Source organism: Erpetoichthys calabaricus, chromosome 7, assembly GCF_900747795.2.
Source record: "Erpetoichthys calabaricus chromosome 7, fErpCal1.3, whole genome shotgun sequence".
In the NCBI taxonomy this organism is placed as follows: Eukaryota; Metazoa; Chordata; class Cladistia; order Polypteriformes; family Polypteridae; genus Erpetoichthys; species Erpetoichthys calabaricus.
In genome coordinates this window covers 172,273,447-172,289,869 of record NC_041400.2, presented here as the reverse complement: position 1 = coordinate 172,289,869, position 16,423 = coordinate 172,273,447, and the positions used below count along the sequence as shown (strand labels likewise).

At 37.2% G+C, this 16,423-nt stretch overlaps 1 protein-coding gene across 3 annotated transcripts in view; it reads left to right on the top strand.

Moving 5' to 3' along the window:
* Window positions 1-307: 307 nt before the first annotated feature.
* Window positions 308-16,423, top strand: part of mtx3 (metaxin 3) — a 36,558-nt gene continuing 20,442 nt past the window's right edge. For 2 of the 3 annotated variants that reach the window (XR_007935371.1, XM_028805723.2), the window contains exons 1-4: window positions 308-424; window positions 8,068-8,137; window positions 8,746-8,822; window positions 12,389-12,481. Coding sequence is in view for 2 of the 3 variants with exons in the window: in XM_028805723.2 (XP_028661556.1) it covers window positions 326-424; window positions 8,068-8,137; window positions 8,746-8,822; window positions 12,389-12,481 (339 nt within the window). In the remaining variant the exon portion in view is untranslated. Of the gene's footprint in view, window positions 425-1,232; window positions 1,290-8,067; window positions 8,138-8,745; window positions 8,823-12,388; window positions 12,482-16,423 lie in introns of those variants that run through there. The other variant, XM_051929524.1, reaches the window with a different exon arrangement.

Genomic DNA, 16,423 nt, shown 5'->3' with positions numbered 1-16,423 from the left:
AGCTTTATTTTATCCCAAGGGGAGATTTACATGCATAAACATATAACAAAAACATACGGATTCACGGGACAAATAATGCAATCAATCGACAAATAGATAGATAGATTTTTAAGCAGAAAGACCGAACATTTATTTATATAATCAACGTAATTTTACACATATAATTAACGGCATTTTCTCGTATTTTACTTTGTTCAGGCATATAGTTAACTATTTTAAACATTCAGGAATAAACGTGCTGCATGTTTATCGCTATAACGCAAGCAGCGGAGGACTGCCAGACTGGTAGTACCAGTGCGGTGCACGCGCGTGTACCAATGTGCGCATGCGCGCATTGAAGAATATGGCTGCGCCCATGGAGCTTCGCTGCTGGGGAGCAGGTTGGGGTTTACCCTCAGTGCACACGGAGACTCTTATTGTCCTGGTAACGGTTTCTTCTTATGTGTCAAAACATTTAAACACACGAAGCTCGTTTCCGTCGACTTTTTTTCGAGAAATTGACCGCTAAGCAAGGACACACTGTAATTGGCTAGAAGTGCTGTGACACTTGCACCGTTCGGTTATTGTGCTCTGTGTGGGTCACGGTTGATTTAAAATGACCTTAAGATTTTTTTTTAGTATCCTGTTAAATAAATGCTGAGACGCAAGTAACGATAGCTCTGTCTTCCTCCACTTTTCAGTTTGTTTCTCAGATTCGCTTGGTGGTTGTGTGTGAGTTCTGTCATAGGTTCGAATTGTTTTACATTCCCTTTGAGGTTTTTGTTCAGTCAAAGCAGTACTGCTACATCTTTAACACGTCGTGTCCGTTACAAGTCATTCCGTTATGTGTTTGTGTAGTCGTCAGTATGTTATAATTTCATTTTATTTAATTCTTCTTCTTCTTCACTGATTCTGAGCAGCATTCGTGATGACTGAAAACTAAAAAATGCACCTGAAATAGTTCGTCGTTGCTTTTTTTATCAACTTACACAAAAGTTGATTTATTTTCCAATATTTAATGTATATATTTTGTCTATAACACGCTCTTTTTTCATTCTGCCATAAGTTGGTTGAAATCGTGCACTTTTGTGTGCTTTCTTTGTTATCAACTTACACAAAAGTTGATTTATTTTCCAATATTTAATGTATATATTTTGTCTATAACACGCTCTTTTTTCATTCTGCCATAAGTTGGTTGAAATCGTGCACTTTTGTGTGTTTTCTTTGTGCTTTAGCTTTAATTTTTTGAAATGCACCTAAGTGAGATAATGGTGTATCAAGATCCGACACTTCAACAGTTACGTTGCCTGGTAGGTTTACTACATAAACAATATTATATATATGTGTTTCGTGTTGTAGCTTGTTTTGGGGACAAATTATGTAGTAATTTGATAGAAAAGTGAATTATTTAGTAGAATCAGTTGGACATGCCGAGGCTGTGATTAGCACGACTGTCGTAAAGGTCCTGGCGCCCTGGTTTGGTTCACAGCCCAGACTACCTGTGTGGTCTTTGCACATTATACTGGTCTCCAAAAAAGAAAATTGCTACTTTTTAGAAAAAATCGTTTAGTAACACTTTAGCATCTTGGACTCTTAGGCTCACTAGGTTTGTTCTGTGTTAAATAAGCAGGTACTGTTCTGAGAGATTCAGCTGTGTTCACCTTGTCCTTCAAAGTATGCCAGGAGATAAGAATATAACAAAAGGAGCTTTAGTCTGACTTTTATCTGTCAGCTTTAAAGTATGCAGATGCTTCTCTAGGTCCCTGCCTCTGACTTTCAATCTCGGCACCATGAATATATCCCATTATTCATGTTTTCACCATCTTACCTTACCATTTTAAAGTACATGTGCTTGCTTATACATAGTTATTGTCTGTTTTTCTGTTTTCACCTGCATTGTTATCATTCTTTAATTTAATATTATTTATTATATCAGTATGCTGCTGCTGAAGAATGTGAATTTCCCATTGGGATTAATAAAGTATCTATCTATCTATCTATCTTATAGTTTTTGTTGTCAGCTATATGATAATGGCACTCTTGTATATTCATATCTATATATGCTTTGTCTGAACAAAGGATTGATTGCCTGTGATTACAATGCAGGATTAACATCTTGCATGATATGCCCCAGAGTTGTTGAGTTCTTATATACTTATTGGAGTCTTGAGAGCCTTTCTGTTCAATTAGCAAAGTGATGAAGGCTTCAGGGAATTTGCTATCAAGAATGTTTCCTTACCACTCCCATCAAAAATGTTACGTCATCTTTCTAGATCAGAGGGTGCCAATCCAATCTGGCAGTAGACATCTATTTGAATATGAAAAACACTGTTTTAGTGAAAAAAATGTAATATTTAAAAAAAATATATATATTTTTTTTTTAAAAAAAATATAAATTACACCTGTAATTGTCTTAAATATAAGTTTTACTTACAAAAAGTGGTCACTTGGTAGTTTTTTTTCCCCCTCTTTTAATCCTTTGAAGGTGTTTCACCGTGGAGTGGCCAGCTGATGTCTGCTAACATAGCCTCACTTCACTTTTCACTGTAATGTCTTCTGGTGGAACCATTCCCCATGTTTATATGAGACAGTTCTCGTGTTATCAGGAAAAATATCCAAATGAGACTGTAGAAAATGAATTTTCAAAGACATGTTGTACTAACTTGCTAGCCAGGAAGAAAGAAGCCCCCCAACTAGTTGCTTGTAACTTTCTGCCTTTGTATTGTGGCACACATTTTTCTAAAAATAAGTAAAGACCGGCTGTGTATTCTTTTAACTTTAGTTTACCTGTTACCTGGTCAAGGCAGTAGATGAATCAACCCGTCCTTGCATATTTCTGTAAAATCGATTTAAACAAGCTTCACGCTTTCGGAAAATAAAAAAGGTGTCTTTTTAGTGCTGATTCAGTTGATCAGCCACCGATCTAAATCATCTGATTTTCACCACTGAAGACTCAATCTGTGATCAGTAAATTGGCCAGTCACACAAAAAAGATTTTTTTTTATGCATCTGCTTTTCTAAGCTTTACAGTAATTTACTTGTAGTACTCCTTTACACAAGGTATTACAGTAGTTGAGCTAGGCATGTCATTTTTTTTGCTGCAAACTTCCTGTAAATGGAGAACAGTAAGACAGACTTTACTAGCGAGAGAGAAGCTTGGAATTTTAGCCTTTACATTGAAGAAAGTGAAGTAATAATTTGAGAAAACAGAATCAGAGTCGTCCTGTGCAATTAGACAAATGGAAAGAAAAGCTCTCTTTATAAATTCAGACCTTTTATTTTGTCCTTTAAGCAAGCAAACACTGCTTGTATGATTTTGAACGATCAGCGAGCTTGTGTTTAGTATTGTTCACATATATAGCTTAGTATAGCGACTTACATTTTCAGAAGCAAAGAACGGATAAAGATAAATTGAGTACAAAAATGTGTAGCAAATACTTCATTCTGGGTTGTTTCCTCCTCAACTGCTCAAAATGCACTTAAAATAATATTCTTAGAATGAAAAATACTTTTTCCATATAGAAACGTAACTTATTTTTTAAAAAAATCCAAAAAAAATTTTCAAAATGACATTTTTCACCAAATCTAATATCTTGGTGAACCTGCTTGTGGTAGAGATATTCCAACTTCAGGAATGGACTCGGCACACCTAAACCCGTAAAGTACACACATTTTTTTTGCGCAGGAGGACTTCGGTGCTGACCAGTGTTGCCCGACATCCTTATGTGTTTTATCAGGTATGGCAGTTTACTTTCACATGTGAGAGATATAAGTTAGCTGGCAATGCTAAATTGATCCAGTATGAATGAAGTGTTGTACAGTATGTTCCCTTATGTAGTTTACAGTATGAACACTTTCAATTTTGGATTATAGGTATTTGTCTTCCATAGCCCAAGGAGTTTCATCCATGGTCGTTAGACACTTCCGTTACTGCTGTTTTTATTTAATCCTGTATATTTATTATGGCCAAATCTTGACATTTTTATTAAGAAGATGTGTCTTTTGCAAAGAAGACAAATTCTAAAACCTGTTATGATAGACATGAGCACAGAGCTAATCTGAACTTGCCAGTCAGCTAAGCAAGTACAGTACCTCTGTGGCATCCAGGAGAAAACTGGGTTAAGTGTGGAAAAAACGCACAGGCATGTGGAGACTATGCAGACTCGGCACAGACAGTGAACAGGCTGAGATTCCAGCTTGGCAGAAGAGGAGTACCTTTTCCAAAATGTTTAATTATGTACTTGTTATTGCTGACGGCATCTGTTCATTCTTTGTTCCTTTATATTTTGAAGTTGTTATGGCTAAAACGTAAGCCATCACAGTTAAGCAGAATAAAGAAAATAATAGTGGATACGTTTCTTTTTGAACTTTGACTTGAAACTGTTTTGCATTGTTGACTTCACAAATTGTGAGCTAAGCCTACATATCCAACTTAACAATGAGCTCAGGTAGTATCAGAAATAGTATTTTTATTAGGAAAACTTAAAATAGTTATGTTACAGTTGTTTACACACATTTAACAATTAATTGGAGCAGAGGCGAGTCAGAAGATGGAATTGGACCAGCAGCCATCTCTGTTTAAATCAAATGCCCCAGACATTACGCCACACTGCCTGGCCTCTAATTAATAGATTACCTAAAATGAATACCAGAAACCACATGGGTTCTTGAAGGCTGATCCTGAAAACCTATGATTTGGCCTGTATGATTAAAATAGTTTATGAAGAAAATGAATGGCAACCTTTAGATCTGTATTTATAAACAAACCTGGTTTAGTTTCGGATCAGTTCTGTGTCTGTGGATGTATAATTACCGCTATTTGTCATTGTTTAATTTTCTTTTATCTTGAGTATGCAGATTTTAAACACTAACAAATCTGATAACTTTGAGTGTTTAATAGATAGTAGTGTGTTTTAATTTTAGATGATTTTGAGGATAGCATTAGAGTTAGGGGCTTGGATCAAGTCTTTTTAGGAATTGTCTACATTTTGGGGAAGTTGTGTGCATTAAAATGATATAAGGATGCAGTTGTAATGTATTTGAAAAAATGTAAAGAAATTTACACGATTTAGGTGTATTAATGTTGTAGATTTTTAAACTGATAATTGGAATAATATACATACTGTAGATGGTACTTTATTGATTTTTGAAGGGAAGTTAATTGCTCCAGCAGAAAAATGTAAAATAAAAACAAATACTAAACTGAAAGAGTAATAACTTGGCTTACCTTCCTGATATGAAATCCCTTGAGCTGGAATTTTTTCCTCAGTAGTCCAGTTTTCAACCGTACACTAACATCTATGCACCGAATGAACATCCACAGTTGCCTGTTGCACCATTAAATGTCCTGAGTGGCCTCAGAATAAAGAGCCTCCTCTGTCTCTTATGATACAGTATGTTCATTGTTATTCAACCCAATCTAAACTTCTGGTGGCTCCCCTAAGTATTTTAAGTCTGCATTACCTCAACTTAGTGCCCCATAATGGCATATGATGGTCTTGGGTGCACACTGGCACACCAGAAGTTGTTCACCAACTCCTTTCCCATGGCAATGTTCAATTCCAGGTGGTTCTTCTTGCATCACATGACAGTGTTCTCTACCATCTTTCTGTTTGTATTTCTCATTTCTGTTCTCAGTACAGCATATAATAAAGTAATTTTGGAACTTATTGCATAAATTACAGTTGTACTTAAAATCTTTCATGTAGAGAATGAAGGGGAAGGAAAACATGACACTTGTCTGGAGTGTCCCTGTGTTGCTGGTCACCATCTCTAATATCCTCTCTAATTGTCCTAAAGTCTAACAATATGTCCCCTGTCAGTTTGAAAGTGTATGACCCAGGACACTGTGCAGCATCTGCCTGCATCATTTTGAGCATGCTAGAAAGACAGAATAGGGTTAAAAATTCCAGAGAAGTAAAAAAAATAAATCTGAATATCCATAGTGCCAGCTTTGTCTACGTAGATGTGGACTCAGATTAAAGCATCATCTACCACATATGCACTTCTGTAACAAGTGGTTGCATTTTTTTCTCAGATTCTGTCTCCCAAATGTTAATTCATTATGTAAAAACTCATATTGATAAAGCACTCATTTTAAGTACCACAACTATTCCAGATATCCTCCATAATTCTGGTACCATGTGCAGGTTCAGAGTATGGTTGAATAGATGTTGAAGGGCCCCACAGAGCTGTCTAACACATCCTTAAAGCAAACTTAAGATGGTGTCATCAGGCACAACTGACATGCTAGTGTAGAGCTTTTCTTGCTTTTTACTCAGATGATTAGCTGAGGTAGACAGCATGGGACTGTAGAGTGGCGGTACAGGCGTTAAGGATGGTCTTCCTGCAGAAAGGTATTGTGTAATATACAGTTATGTCCATAAATATTTGGACAGAGACAACTTATTTCTAATTTTGGTTCTGTACATTACTACAATGAATTTTAAATGAAACAACTCAGATGCAGTTGAAGTGCAGACTTTCAGCTTTAATTCAGTGGGGTGAACAAAACGATTACATAAAAATGTGAGGCAACTAAAGCATTGTTTTAACACAATCCCTTCATTTCAGGGGCTCAAAAGTAATTAGACAAATTAAATAACTGGAAATAAAATGTTCATTTCTAATACTTGGTTGAAATCCCTTTGCAGGCAATGACAGCCTCAAGTCTTAAACTCATGGACATCACCAGATGCTGGGTTTCCTCCTTTTTAATGCTCTGCCAGGCCTTTACTGCAGCGGCTTTCAGTTGCTGTTTGTTTGTGGGCCTTTCTGTCTGAAGTTTAGTCTTTAACAAGTGAAATGCCTGCTCAGTTGGGTTAAGATCAGGTGACTGACTTGGCCATTCAAGAATTTTGCACTTCTTTGCTTTAATAAACTCCCGGGTTGCTTTGGCTGTATATTTTGGGTTATTGTCCATCTGTATCATGAAACGCCGCCCAATCAATTTGACTGCATTTAGCTGGATTTGAGCAAACAGTATGTCTCTGAACACCTCAGAATTCATTCGGCTGCTTCTGTCCTCTGTCACATCATCAATAAACACTAGTGTCCGAGTGCCACTGGCAGCCATGCACGCCCAAGCCATCACACTGCCTCCACCGTGTTTTACAGATGATGTGGTATGCTTTGGATAATGAGCTGTTCCACACCTTCTCCATACTTTTTTCTTGCCATCATTCTGGTAGAGGTTGATCTTGATCTCATCTGTCCAAAGAATGTTTTTTCCAGAACTGTGCTGGCTTTTTTAGATGTTCTTTAGCAAAGTCCAATCTAGCCTTTCTATTCTTGAGGCTTATGAGTGCCTTGCACCTTGCAGTGCACCCTCTGTATTTACTTTCAAGCAGTCTTCTCTTTATGGTAGACTTGGATATCGATACGCCTACCCCCTGGAGAGTGTTGTTCACTTGGTTGGCTGTTGTGAAGGGGTTTCTCTTCACCATGGAAATGATTCTGCGATCATCCACCACTGTTGTCTTCCGTGGACGTCCAGGTCTTTTTGTGTTGCTGAGTTCACCAGTGCTTGCTTTCTTTCTCAGGATGTACCAAACTGTAGATTTTGCCATTCCTAATATTGTAGCAATTTCTCGGATGGGTTTTTTCTGTTTTTGCAGCTTAAGGATGGCTTCTTTCACCTGCATGGAGAGCTCCTTTGACCGCATGTTGTCTGTTCACAGCAAAATCTTCCACATGCAAGCACCACACCTCAAATCAACTCCAGGCCTTTTATCTGCTTAATTGATAATGACATAACGACGGACTTGCCCACACTTGCCCATGAAATAGCCTTTGAGTCAATTGTCCAATTACTTTTGAGCCCCTGAAATGAAGGGATTGTGTTAAAACAATGCTTTAGTTGCCTCACATTTTTATGTAATCGTTTTGTTCACCCACGAAATTAAAGCTGAAAGTCTACACTTCAACTGCATCTGAGTTGTTTCATTTAAAATTCATTGTGGTAATGTACAGAACCAAAATTAGAAAAAAGTTGTCTCTGTCCAAATATTTATGGACCTAACTGAATATTGCAAAATACATATTTAATGCATTACAACATGATTTGACATTCATCATTTTCTTTCTTAGGCATATGCCAAGTTTTCTGGTGCTGACTTGAAAATACATGTTGTTGACTGTACGTGGAAGACTTTTACAGGTAAATAAAAATTACACTTAGTTTCTTTACTGAGCCAGAAGAATTAGAATATTTGCTTAATCCTGCTTAGAGACTATATTTGATTTACATTTTTGTCCTGATATTAGTATTGACACCCAGGTAAGCATTGCTTCTGTATGCATGTTTTATACTATTCTTGTCATCTCTTACATATTTGGAGTTAGCAAGGGTATTTGGCACTACCCGGGTTAGCGATACCATCTAAATTTTGGAACAAAACATATCCTGTGGTGTTCCCTGTCCAAATGGGAAACAAATTTGGAGGAGATTGGTTAACAATTAGGGATCTGCATACTGGACAAACATCCGTTCGGCTTTGTATATTAGGTAATCTGTCTAACAATGAAAACCACATACGGGAGTGTCTGAAGAGGCAGATTTGCTCTAGGAAATCCTAGAGATTCTGTTTTAGTAGTAATTGGTAGCTGTCTGCATGCACAACACGCTGCATATATAATAACTTGAAGGAAGTATTGGCCTATTGTGAGTGTCTATGTACTGTAAGTATTAATACTTTGTTTTTGGGGAAAAAAAACTGCCCAATGGGGGTGTCTGTAACTCATACTGAAATGTTTATTTTTTGGTAGGAACTATCCCGGCATTGGTTTTGGAAGAAACTGTTGTGACAGGGCATGTAGAAATTCTCAACCATCTTAGAAAGCAGGTTAGTATTTGCCTGAGATTTTAGCTTTTAATTGTTTTCCTCTTCCATTTATTTCCAGAGAACTGACTTTTTTGTATTCTATCATTTAACTTACCTAAAGCAGGAAAATATACAAGTTCAAGCAACACCTCTCAAGGTAAAATTGAAACAGTAAACTAATTCGTAGTTGAAGTCGCACAGAACAATTCTCTGCTTTAAGATGGATGAGCTCGCAAATTTAGCAGTGCCTTCCAATGGGAGATTTTGAAATTTTAAAACTTTGTACAGTGCAGTCTGTTTGAGATATCTGAATCAGAATTGAACTCTCAACAAATTTCTTTGAAGAATAATTGCGGCACATCTCAACAAAACTGGTCCATGTGGAAACAAGTTGTTTCATGTGGATAAATGTAGGCTTTCACAATAGATGCTTAATGCATTAAATGTGAATGGCCATAAACATTTCTTAAAATGCAACATACTGTATTGGCAAATTATATAATTGTTGAAAAAAAAAAGTCTATATCCTCTGCAGGAATTGTTTGACTTCAGTATCAATACCAGCTTTTAGACCTCAGTACTAGTACTGAAACAGCACTGAAGCAAATAATGTATAACTCTCCATAATCTCATTCCTAAAATTCCAACCTGCCAGTTACACAGTCATGATTGTACCCGGTACGCTGCACAAACTTCTGTTATGCTAGTTGTGCTGCATAATCACATGCCTCCCTATTTTGCCACAAACTATGTTTTCCATTTGAATTCTCCAGTGCATCAAAATTTGATGTTTCCCGTTTAGTCTGTAGCGTGTCGAGAAGAAGGGTGAGGGTATAGTGGTTTGTCCAGCATACAATCTAAAGCACGTCAAAAGGTAGGGGTTAGTTTAGGAGGATTGTCCCACTCTGAGTCTACAGCATGTTTCACTGTCGTGTTACAAGCAGAATTCTCTAGAGTAGGGTTTGTTAGTTTTTAATCTGAGGATCCAAATAAGAAAATAAGTACTTTTACTGGGTCCCAAGAAGAGGATTATTATCATAATGACAGCAGAGTTTTAAAAAGAAAAATAACAATGCCCAAAGGTTGGGAGTATTCGCTGATAGCTTGTTGCTGCACCCACCACACGACGAACCACCTGGATTGGGACCCGAATGCAGCAGGTAACACCTCAACACTACATAATAAAAACAAAATTATTTTTGTTTCCTTTGAAGCATCAGTCTCACCTAATTATTACTAAAGGAAAAAAGTGGGAAACAAATGTATTGTTAAAACAATACCCCATCCATCCAATCCTGCTAACTAAAGTTTCATCAAAGTCAAGTTCATGGTATAGCCTACCAGAGACTGACCTGGAACAGATGGGCGTAAGAACAGATCTGCCAGGACCTGACACTGAAGCATTGACTCCAGCCGAGAGCAAAGGTGGGAGTGAAACTGTGAGCGATGTGGGCATGGAGAATTTGTCAATTCCAGGATGATTATTGGAACTGGGCATGGCCTTTTTATCCTCAATGTCAACTGCAGCTAATACCCTCCATGAGTCCGCACCATCAACCCCAACTGGACTCACAACCTCACATATGGAGCACGGAGAAGACCGAAACGCACTGTCCAAGCTGAAGGTAATGATTGCCACACTTGGGGATGACATAAATGATATAAAGAGTGATATAAAGAAGGATATAAGGTATATAAACAAAGAAATAAAGGACCTAAGCAAGAAAAATGAGAAACGGCGTCAGGATTTAAAAAACATGGAGAAATGCTTAAGTACTAAGTTTACTACAGCCTTTAAAGAAATTCTAGAAAAAATTGATAACAAAATACAGAAAAGTATAAGGAAGTTAGAGAGTAAAATTAGAGTACTTGCTGCTCAGATTTAAGATGTTAAGCAAACATTTATGACTCGTATTGAAATGGTTGAACAATCGACATCTGCTGACGAAAAAGCAACGGCTGCAAAATCAGAATGCAAAGTGCTCGCTGCCAAACTGGCTGCCCTGGAAGATAGATATAGAAGGAACAAGATCAGAATCGAATGTCTCCCTGAAAAACAAGAAAGTCCGAACCCAGTGAAATTTACGGCTGGACTATTCTCCAAAATAACTGGAGACTTCAAATCAGACACCAAGAGCTTAGCAGCGTACTGTATACGTGGATTGAATGCCTCAAAACCAAGAAGCCTGTTTGTCTGTTTCGACAAACTACAAGCTGAAGAAAACTTCATATCCCTTCTCAGACTGAAAGAAGAGACTATATTTGAAAAGAACCACATTTGTATTTTCCCAGGTTTCTCCCCTTCAACAGCTGCTAAGCACGCCACATTTTACAGCATTTAATGGTGTCTACGCAGAGCTGAAATCAGATACACCCTGTTGTTCCCTGCCAAATTTGAAGTGGTTATTGAAGGTCAGTTTTACATTTTTAGCTCTCTGAATGAAGCAGAAAAAGAGCTAAGCTCACTGATCCCAACATCCTTTTGAAACACGATCATTAGTCATACCGTGCTCTGGCAAGCAAAGAAGATTCTGCTTGCAACTTGGTCCATTTGTAATGTGACAGTAGCCGTAGCTATACGTTCTATTTCCTTTTCAGCCACGCTTCCTTCCTTTTTTTGTTGTTAAACCTCAATTGTTATATTGTATTGAAATTTATTCAATTTAATGTATGTGCATTTTGGCAACCACAAAATAACTAGCTATTTACAGTGTACCCCCCCCCCCAATCATATTCTTGGTTTATTGTATCGAGAGTGTTCTATCATACGTTATCTCACTCTCCATGGGAACTGTTTTAACATCATTCCCTAGGTATCATATTGGTAAGATCATGTCCTAGGTTTATTGTATTTAGACTATACTTTTAAAAGATACCTCAATTTTAACTGTTTCTACACCACAGATTTGGAGTTCATTTTGGTCTGGATGTGCTCTGTCTCTTGGCGTGTCAGAGGACCAAGACTTCGAGAAGTGTGGTTTGCCTCACTTGGGGAGGCAAAATGGGGTGGTGGTGAGGCAGGGTGGGGTGGGTTGTTAGGCAGAGAAAGCAATGCTATTTTTTTATTTATCCTTTCTACCTGAATAACCATATGTGCCAACATAACAATTTTGGGTGAAGGTTGAATTTTGGTTTGTTACATTTGACTTAATTGTATGGAATGTTATTTGCTTTTAATTAAAATCAACAACAGGGAAAAAAAGTTTTCTTGGTACTTTGTCAATACCAGTATACCCATGCAACCCTAGTGGTTGACATTATAAATAATAGCCGTTGTATGTATCTGTTAAAAAGGTAAAAACTTAAAATATATTCATAAATGCAAATTACATCATAGAATATTTTTTAACATGCTAGGAAACTAAAATGGTCATAATGTTCTGCATGCTCACATTTATAAGTACTTAAAGATTTACATGTGATTGATAATATATTTTAGCGGTACATATTTTGAATGATTTTATTTGTGATCTGTTGAAAACATATGAACCATTTTGAATATATGTGACTAAAGTATGTTTATATGTACTAAACTCAAGTGTCAGACATCTGAAATTTTCTTTTATGATGTTTTGTTCTTTTTACAGAAATACAATGCTGACTATGACTTGTCTGCGAAGCAGGGAGCCGATACCTTGGCATTTATTGCACTACTTGAAGAAAAGCTCTATCCAGCATTGGTAATGTAAATTAGAAGTTGGTATTTTAAGGGTCTTTTTATTAACAGGTCTGTTTAGACACAGCAATGAAAGTTCTGAATAAAGGCATCACTGCTGTTTATGTATGATAACGTATAGTATAAAACTTCAGTGCTTATGCATTTTGTATGAAATGTAAATTTCAATTGATGATGATACAGTAAAAAAAATGAAAAGAAGATGATAAATAAAACAGACTAATAAAACTAAAGCAGGCTGTGTTTTTAAAGTGCACTAGCTGTTTGAACGAAATGCACTCGAACAGAAATTCAGTACAATCGTATTTCTGGTCACGACCGTAATTCGTTTCAAGACTCTGGACGCGACCCAAACGTAAATTCCCCATAAAATTGTGTGTAAATACAATTAATCCGTTCCAGACCATGCAAACTGTATGTAAATATATATTTTTTTAAGCACAAAATAGTTAATTATACCATAGAATGCACAGTGTAATAGTAAACTAAATGTAACAACATTGAATAACACTGAGAGAACCTTGAACAACAGAGAAAACTAACATTGTAAGAGTTTGAGCTTGACCCTTACGAACCGCTCACGGTAAACACTTTTTCTATGAGTTTTAAGCACAAGGGAAAAAAAATTAAATGCACTTCTCTTGCGAAACTTTTCAAACCATCCTCTGCTGGCTTTAAATTCCTCACCTTTGCCATTCAAAGAAGGATTTTTTTTCAGCGAATCACCATGAATCTTCTTGGCTTTCTCACATATGATCGGCTAGCTTGCGCAATCCCCTGCAAGTTGCTTCTCGTTCAACCACACTAGCAACAGTTTTTCCACCTCTTCCAGCACTTGAGGCCTCTGCTTGGTTAACATTATAACTCCTTTTGCAACATCAGCTGCTTTGTTAGGCCTGTATATGCAAACGAAAATGGGAAACAGAGAATGGCAAATCATTGGTGCGTACGAACGCGCATAGGGAAACTGGCCACCAGTGTTTTTGTTTGCCACCAGAGCGTGTGGTCGTGAACAGATGCAAAATTTTGGAAAACTTTTTGATCGTAACCCAATTTGTACATGTTCGGAAACGTTTGTGACCAGAGGTTCTACTGTATACCCACACACTTGTTCGAACATTGAAATTTAAAAACAGCGTGTGCATGACGTGATGTGCGTCTAATTGCATCTGACTTGGTCAACATAACCACAAGTTAATAACTTTGCGATAATTATTGTTAATAGTTTAATCATTTTAATACATCAACATAAAAATTACTGCTGATTACTATAGAATAACTAGAACAATATCGAAAAAAAACCTGTGAAAAACCACAGTCGGATAATACACTTTTGGGGTTATGTTCAGAGAGTAAAGGATTTATAAGGTTAACTTTCGAATGTGCTCTACCTGCACCACCTCATGATTTGGTGCATGAAAATCATGTTTGAACGCCTGCTCAAACACCTTTAAAACGCATGCTTATTAGCTCAAACTGTATTTAAAAATGGCAGTTTTTAAGTTCGAATATTCAAACTGTTGTTCGTGTAATTTAAAAACACGGCCTAAATAAAGGCAAACCAAAGAAATACATTGGAAAACAGGGAGAGAGGGAAAACATACAAACATTTGATATTAATGAGTCAATACATACCTGCATGCTAGAAAATACATAGGGTTGATAAGAGACTGACGGAACATCTCATGTTTCTTGCTTCCACTAACCAGCACCAGTTAACTCACAAGCGACACTAGCACTAGTTGCTGTATGATAAGTGAAGCACGAACAACATTGCTCCACTTCCTAGTGGCCATTAATACAACTAACACAAACTCGAATTTATTCCTTTTAGAGAAGGTTTATTACTTTCTTCCACTGTTCAACTTTATTTATTTGCCACTGCTATTCATTACCATTTCTGGTTCCACAGAACCCTGGTTATTAAAAGCTGCTCTAGATCTTCATCTTCTTTCAGCTGCTCCCATTAGAGTTTTGCCACAGTGGATCATCTCTTTCCATATAATGATATTCTAGATAAATAATTTAAAATGTCAATTCTTTCCGGTTGTTCATGTAAATTTTGAAATTAGTTTTTTTCCAATGATGAAAAAAAAATACAACGATGGAATACATACTAATGTGGTTTCTGGTTGGGTGGAGACAAATCTCATGCTACATGTGTCACAAACTCATACATACAGTAATCCCTCGCTATATCGCGCTTTGCCTTTCGCGGCTTCACTCCATCGCGGATTTTATATGTAAGCATATTTAAATATATATCGCGGATTTTTTGCTGGTTCGCGGATTTCTGCGGACAATGGGTCTTTTAATTTCTGGTACATGCTTCCTCAGTTGGTTTGCCCAATTGATTTCATACAAGGGACGCTATTGGCAGATGGCTGAGAAGCTACCCAACTTACTTTTCTCCCTCTCTCTCTTGCGCTGACTTTCTCTGATCCTGACGTAGGGGGATTGAGCAGGGGGGCTGTTCACACACCTAGACGATACAGACGCTCGTCTAAAAATGCTGAAAGATTATCTTGACGTTGCTACCTTCTGTGCAGCTGCTTCCTGAAGCGACATGCTGCACGGTGCTTCGCATACTTAAAAGCTCGAAGGGCACGTATTGATTTGTGCTTCTTTGTTTTTCTCTGTCTCTCTCTCTGCTCCTGACGGAGGGGGTGTGAGCTGCCGCCTTCAACAGCTTTGTGCCACGGTGCTTCGCATACTTAAAAGCCAAACAGCCCTATCGATTTGTTTGCTTTTCTCTATCTCTCTGACATCTGCTCCTGACGCGCACTCCTTTGAAGAGGAAGATATGTTTGCATTCTTTTAATTGTGAGACGGAACTGTCATCTCTGTCTTGTCATGGAGCACAGTTTAAACTTTTGAAAAAGAGACAAATGTTTGTTTGCAGTGTTTGAATAACGTTCCTGTCTCTCTACAACCTCCTGTGTTTCTGCGCAAATCTGTGACCCAAGCATGACAATATAAAAATAACCATATAAACATATGGTTTCTACTTCGCGGATTTTCTTATTTCGCGGGTGGCTCTGGAACGCAACCCCCGCGATGGAGGAGGGATTACTGTATTTATGCTATTGGCAAGTGTAACCAGCTTCCATTCTATAATTTAGCTGAAAAAGAAAATCATCCAGCTTGCCAGGATTCCACAGATGTTGTTAGAAGCATTTAACCTGCCCCAGCCTGTTAGAATTCCAGTTCATGTCTCTAGCAACATCTACACAACAAACATTAGTGTACTTATGTAAAATTGCATTTGTTCGCAGACCATAGCAACCCTGAACATTGCATTGACTGCCTCAAAATAGCTATTTTCTCAGACAATAGTAAAGCAGTAAACACAGATTGCTACAATATTTAAAATCATTTATCATGTAATCTGTAACACTTAATTTGACCTTTACTTTGAACATTGTGTATCCTCTCAGTATACAACATATACAGAGCATTTTCGCTTCTGTTATAACTTCATAACTGAAAAACCTTATGAATGAGAACACATCTTAGAGACCATATTGAGAAAGTATAACATTCTGTCTCTGTGTGCAGTTTCATAATTCCTTCTTATTATTTTCGTTCTATGTACTGCATCTTCTGTAAGTAATTTTACCATTTCCAGTGAATCCTTCTTTTGATCATTCTGGTGACATAATAAACTCAGGACTTTCTGTCACGTGTCGAAATACTGCATATGTTTAGTGTCCTTACAAAAAAATACTAGGAGAATAACAGTAAAGGCATGACTTACTGTTTCACTGAGTATAATTCATAGCTCCAAACACAGACTAAAAGTAAACTTGGGAATTAAGATTTAGATGCAGTAGCTGCCTTTATTGTCTAGAGTTGCACTGGCAGTAGTATATGATATCAGTGAAATATCTGAACTAGCTTGATAATGTTAATACATAATGTACTTCATTGTAAAGAATATACTGTA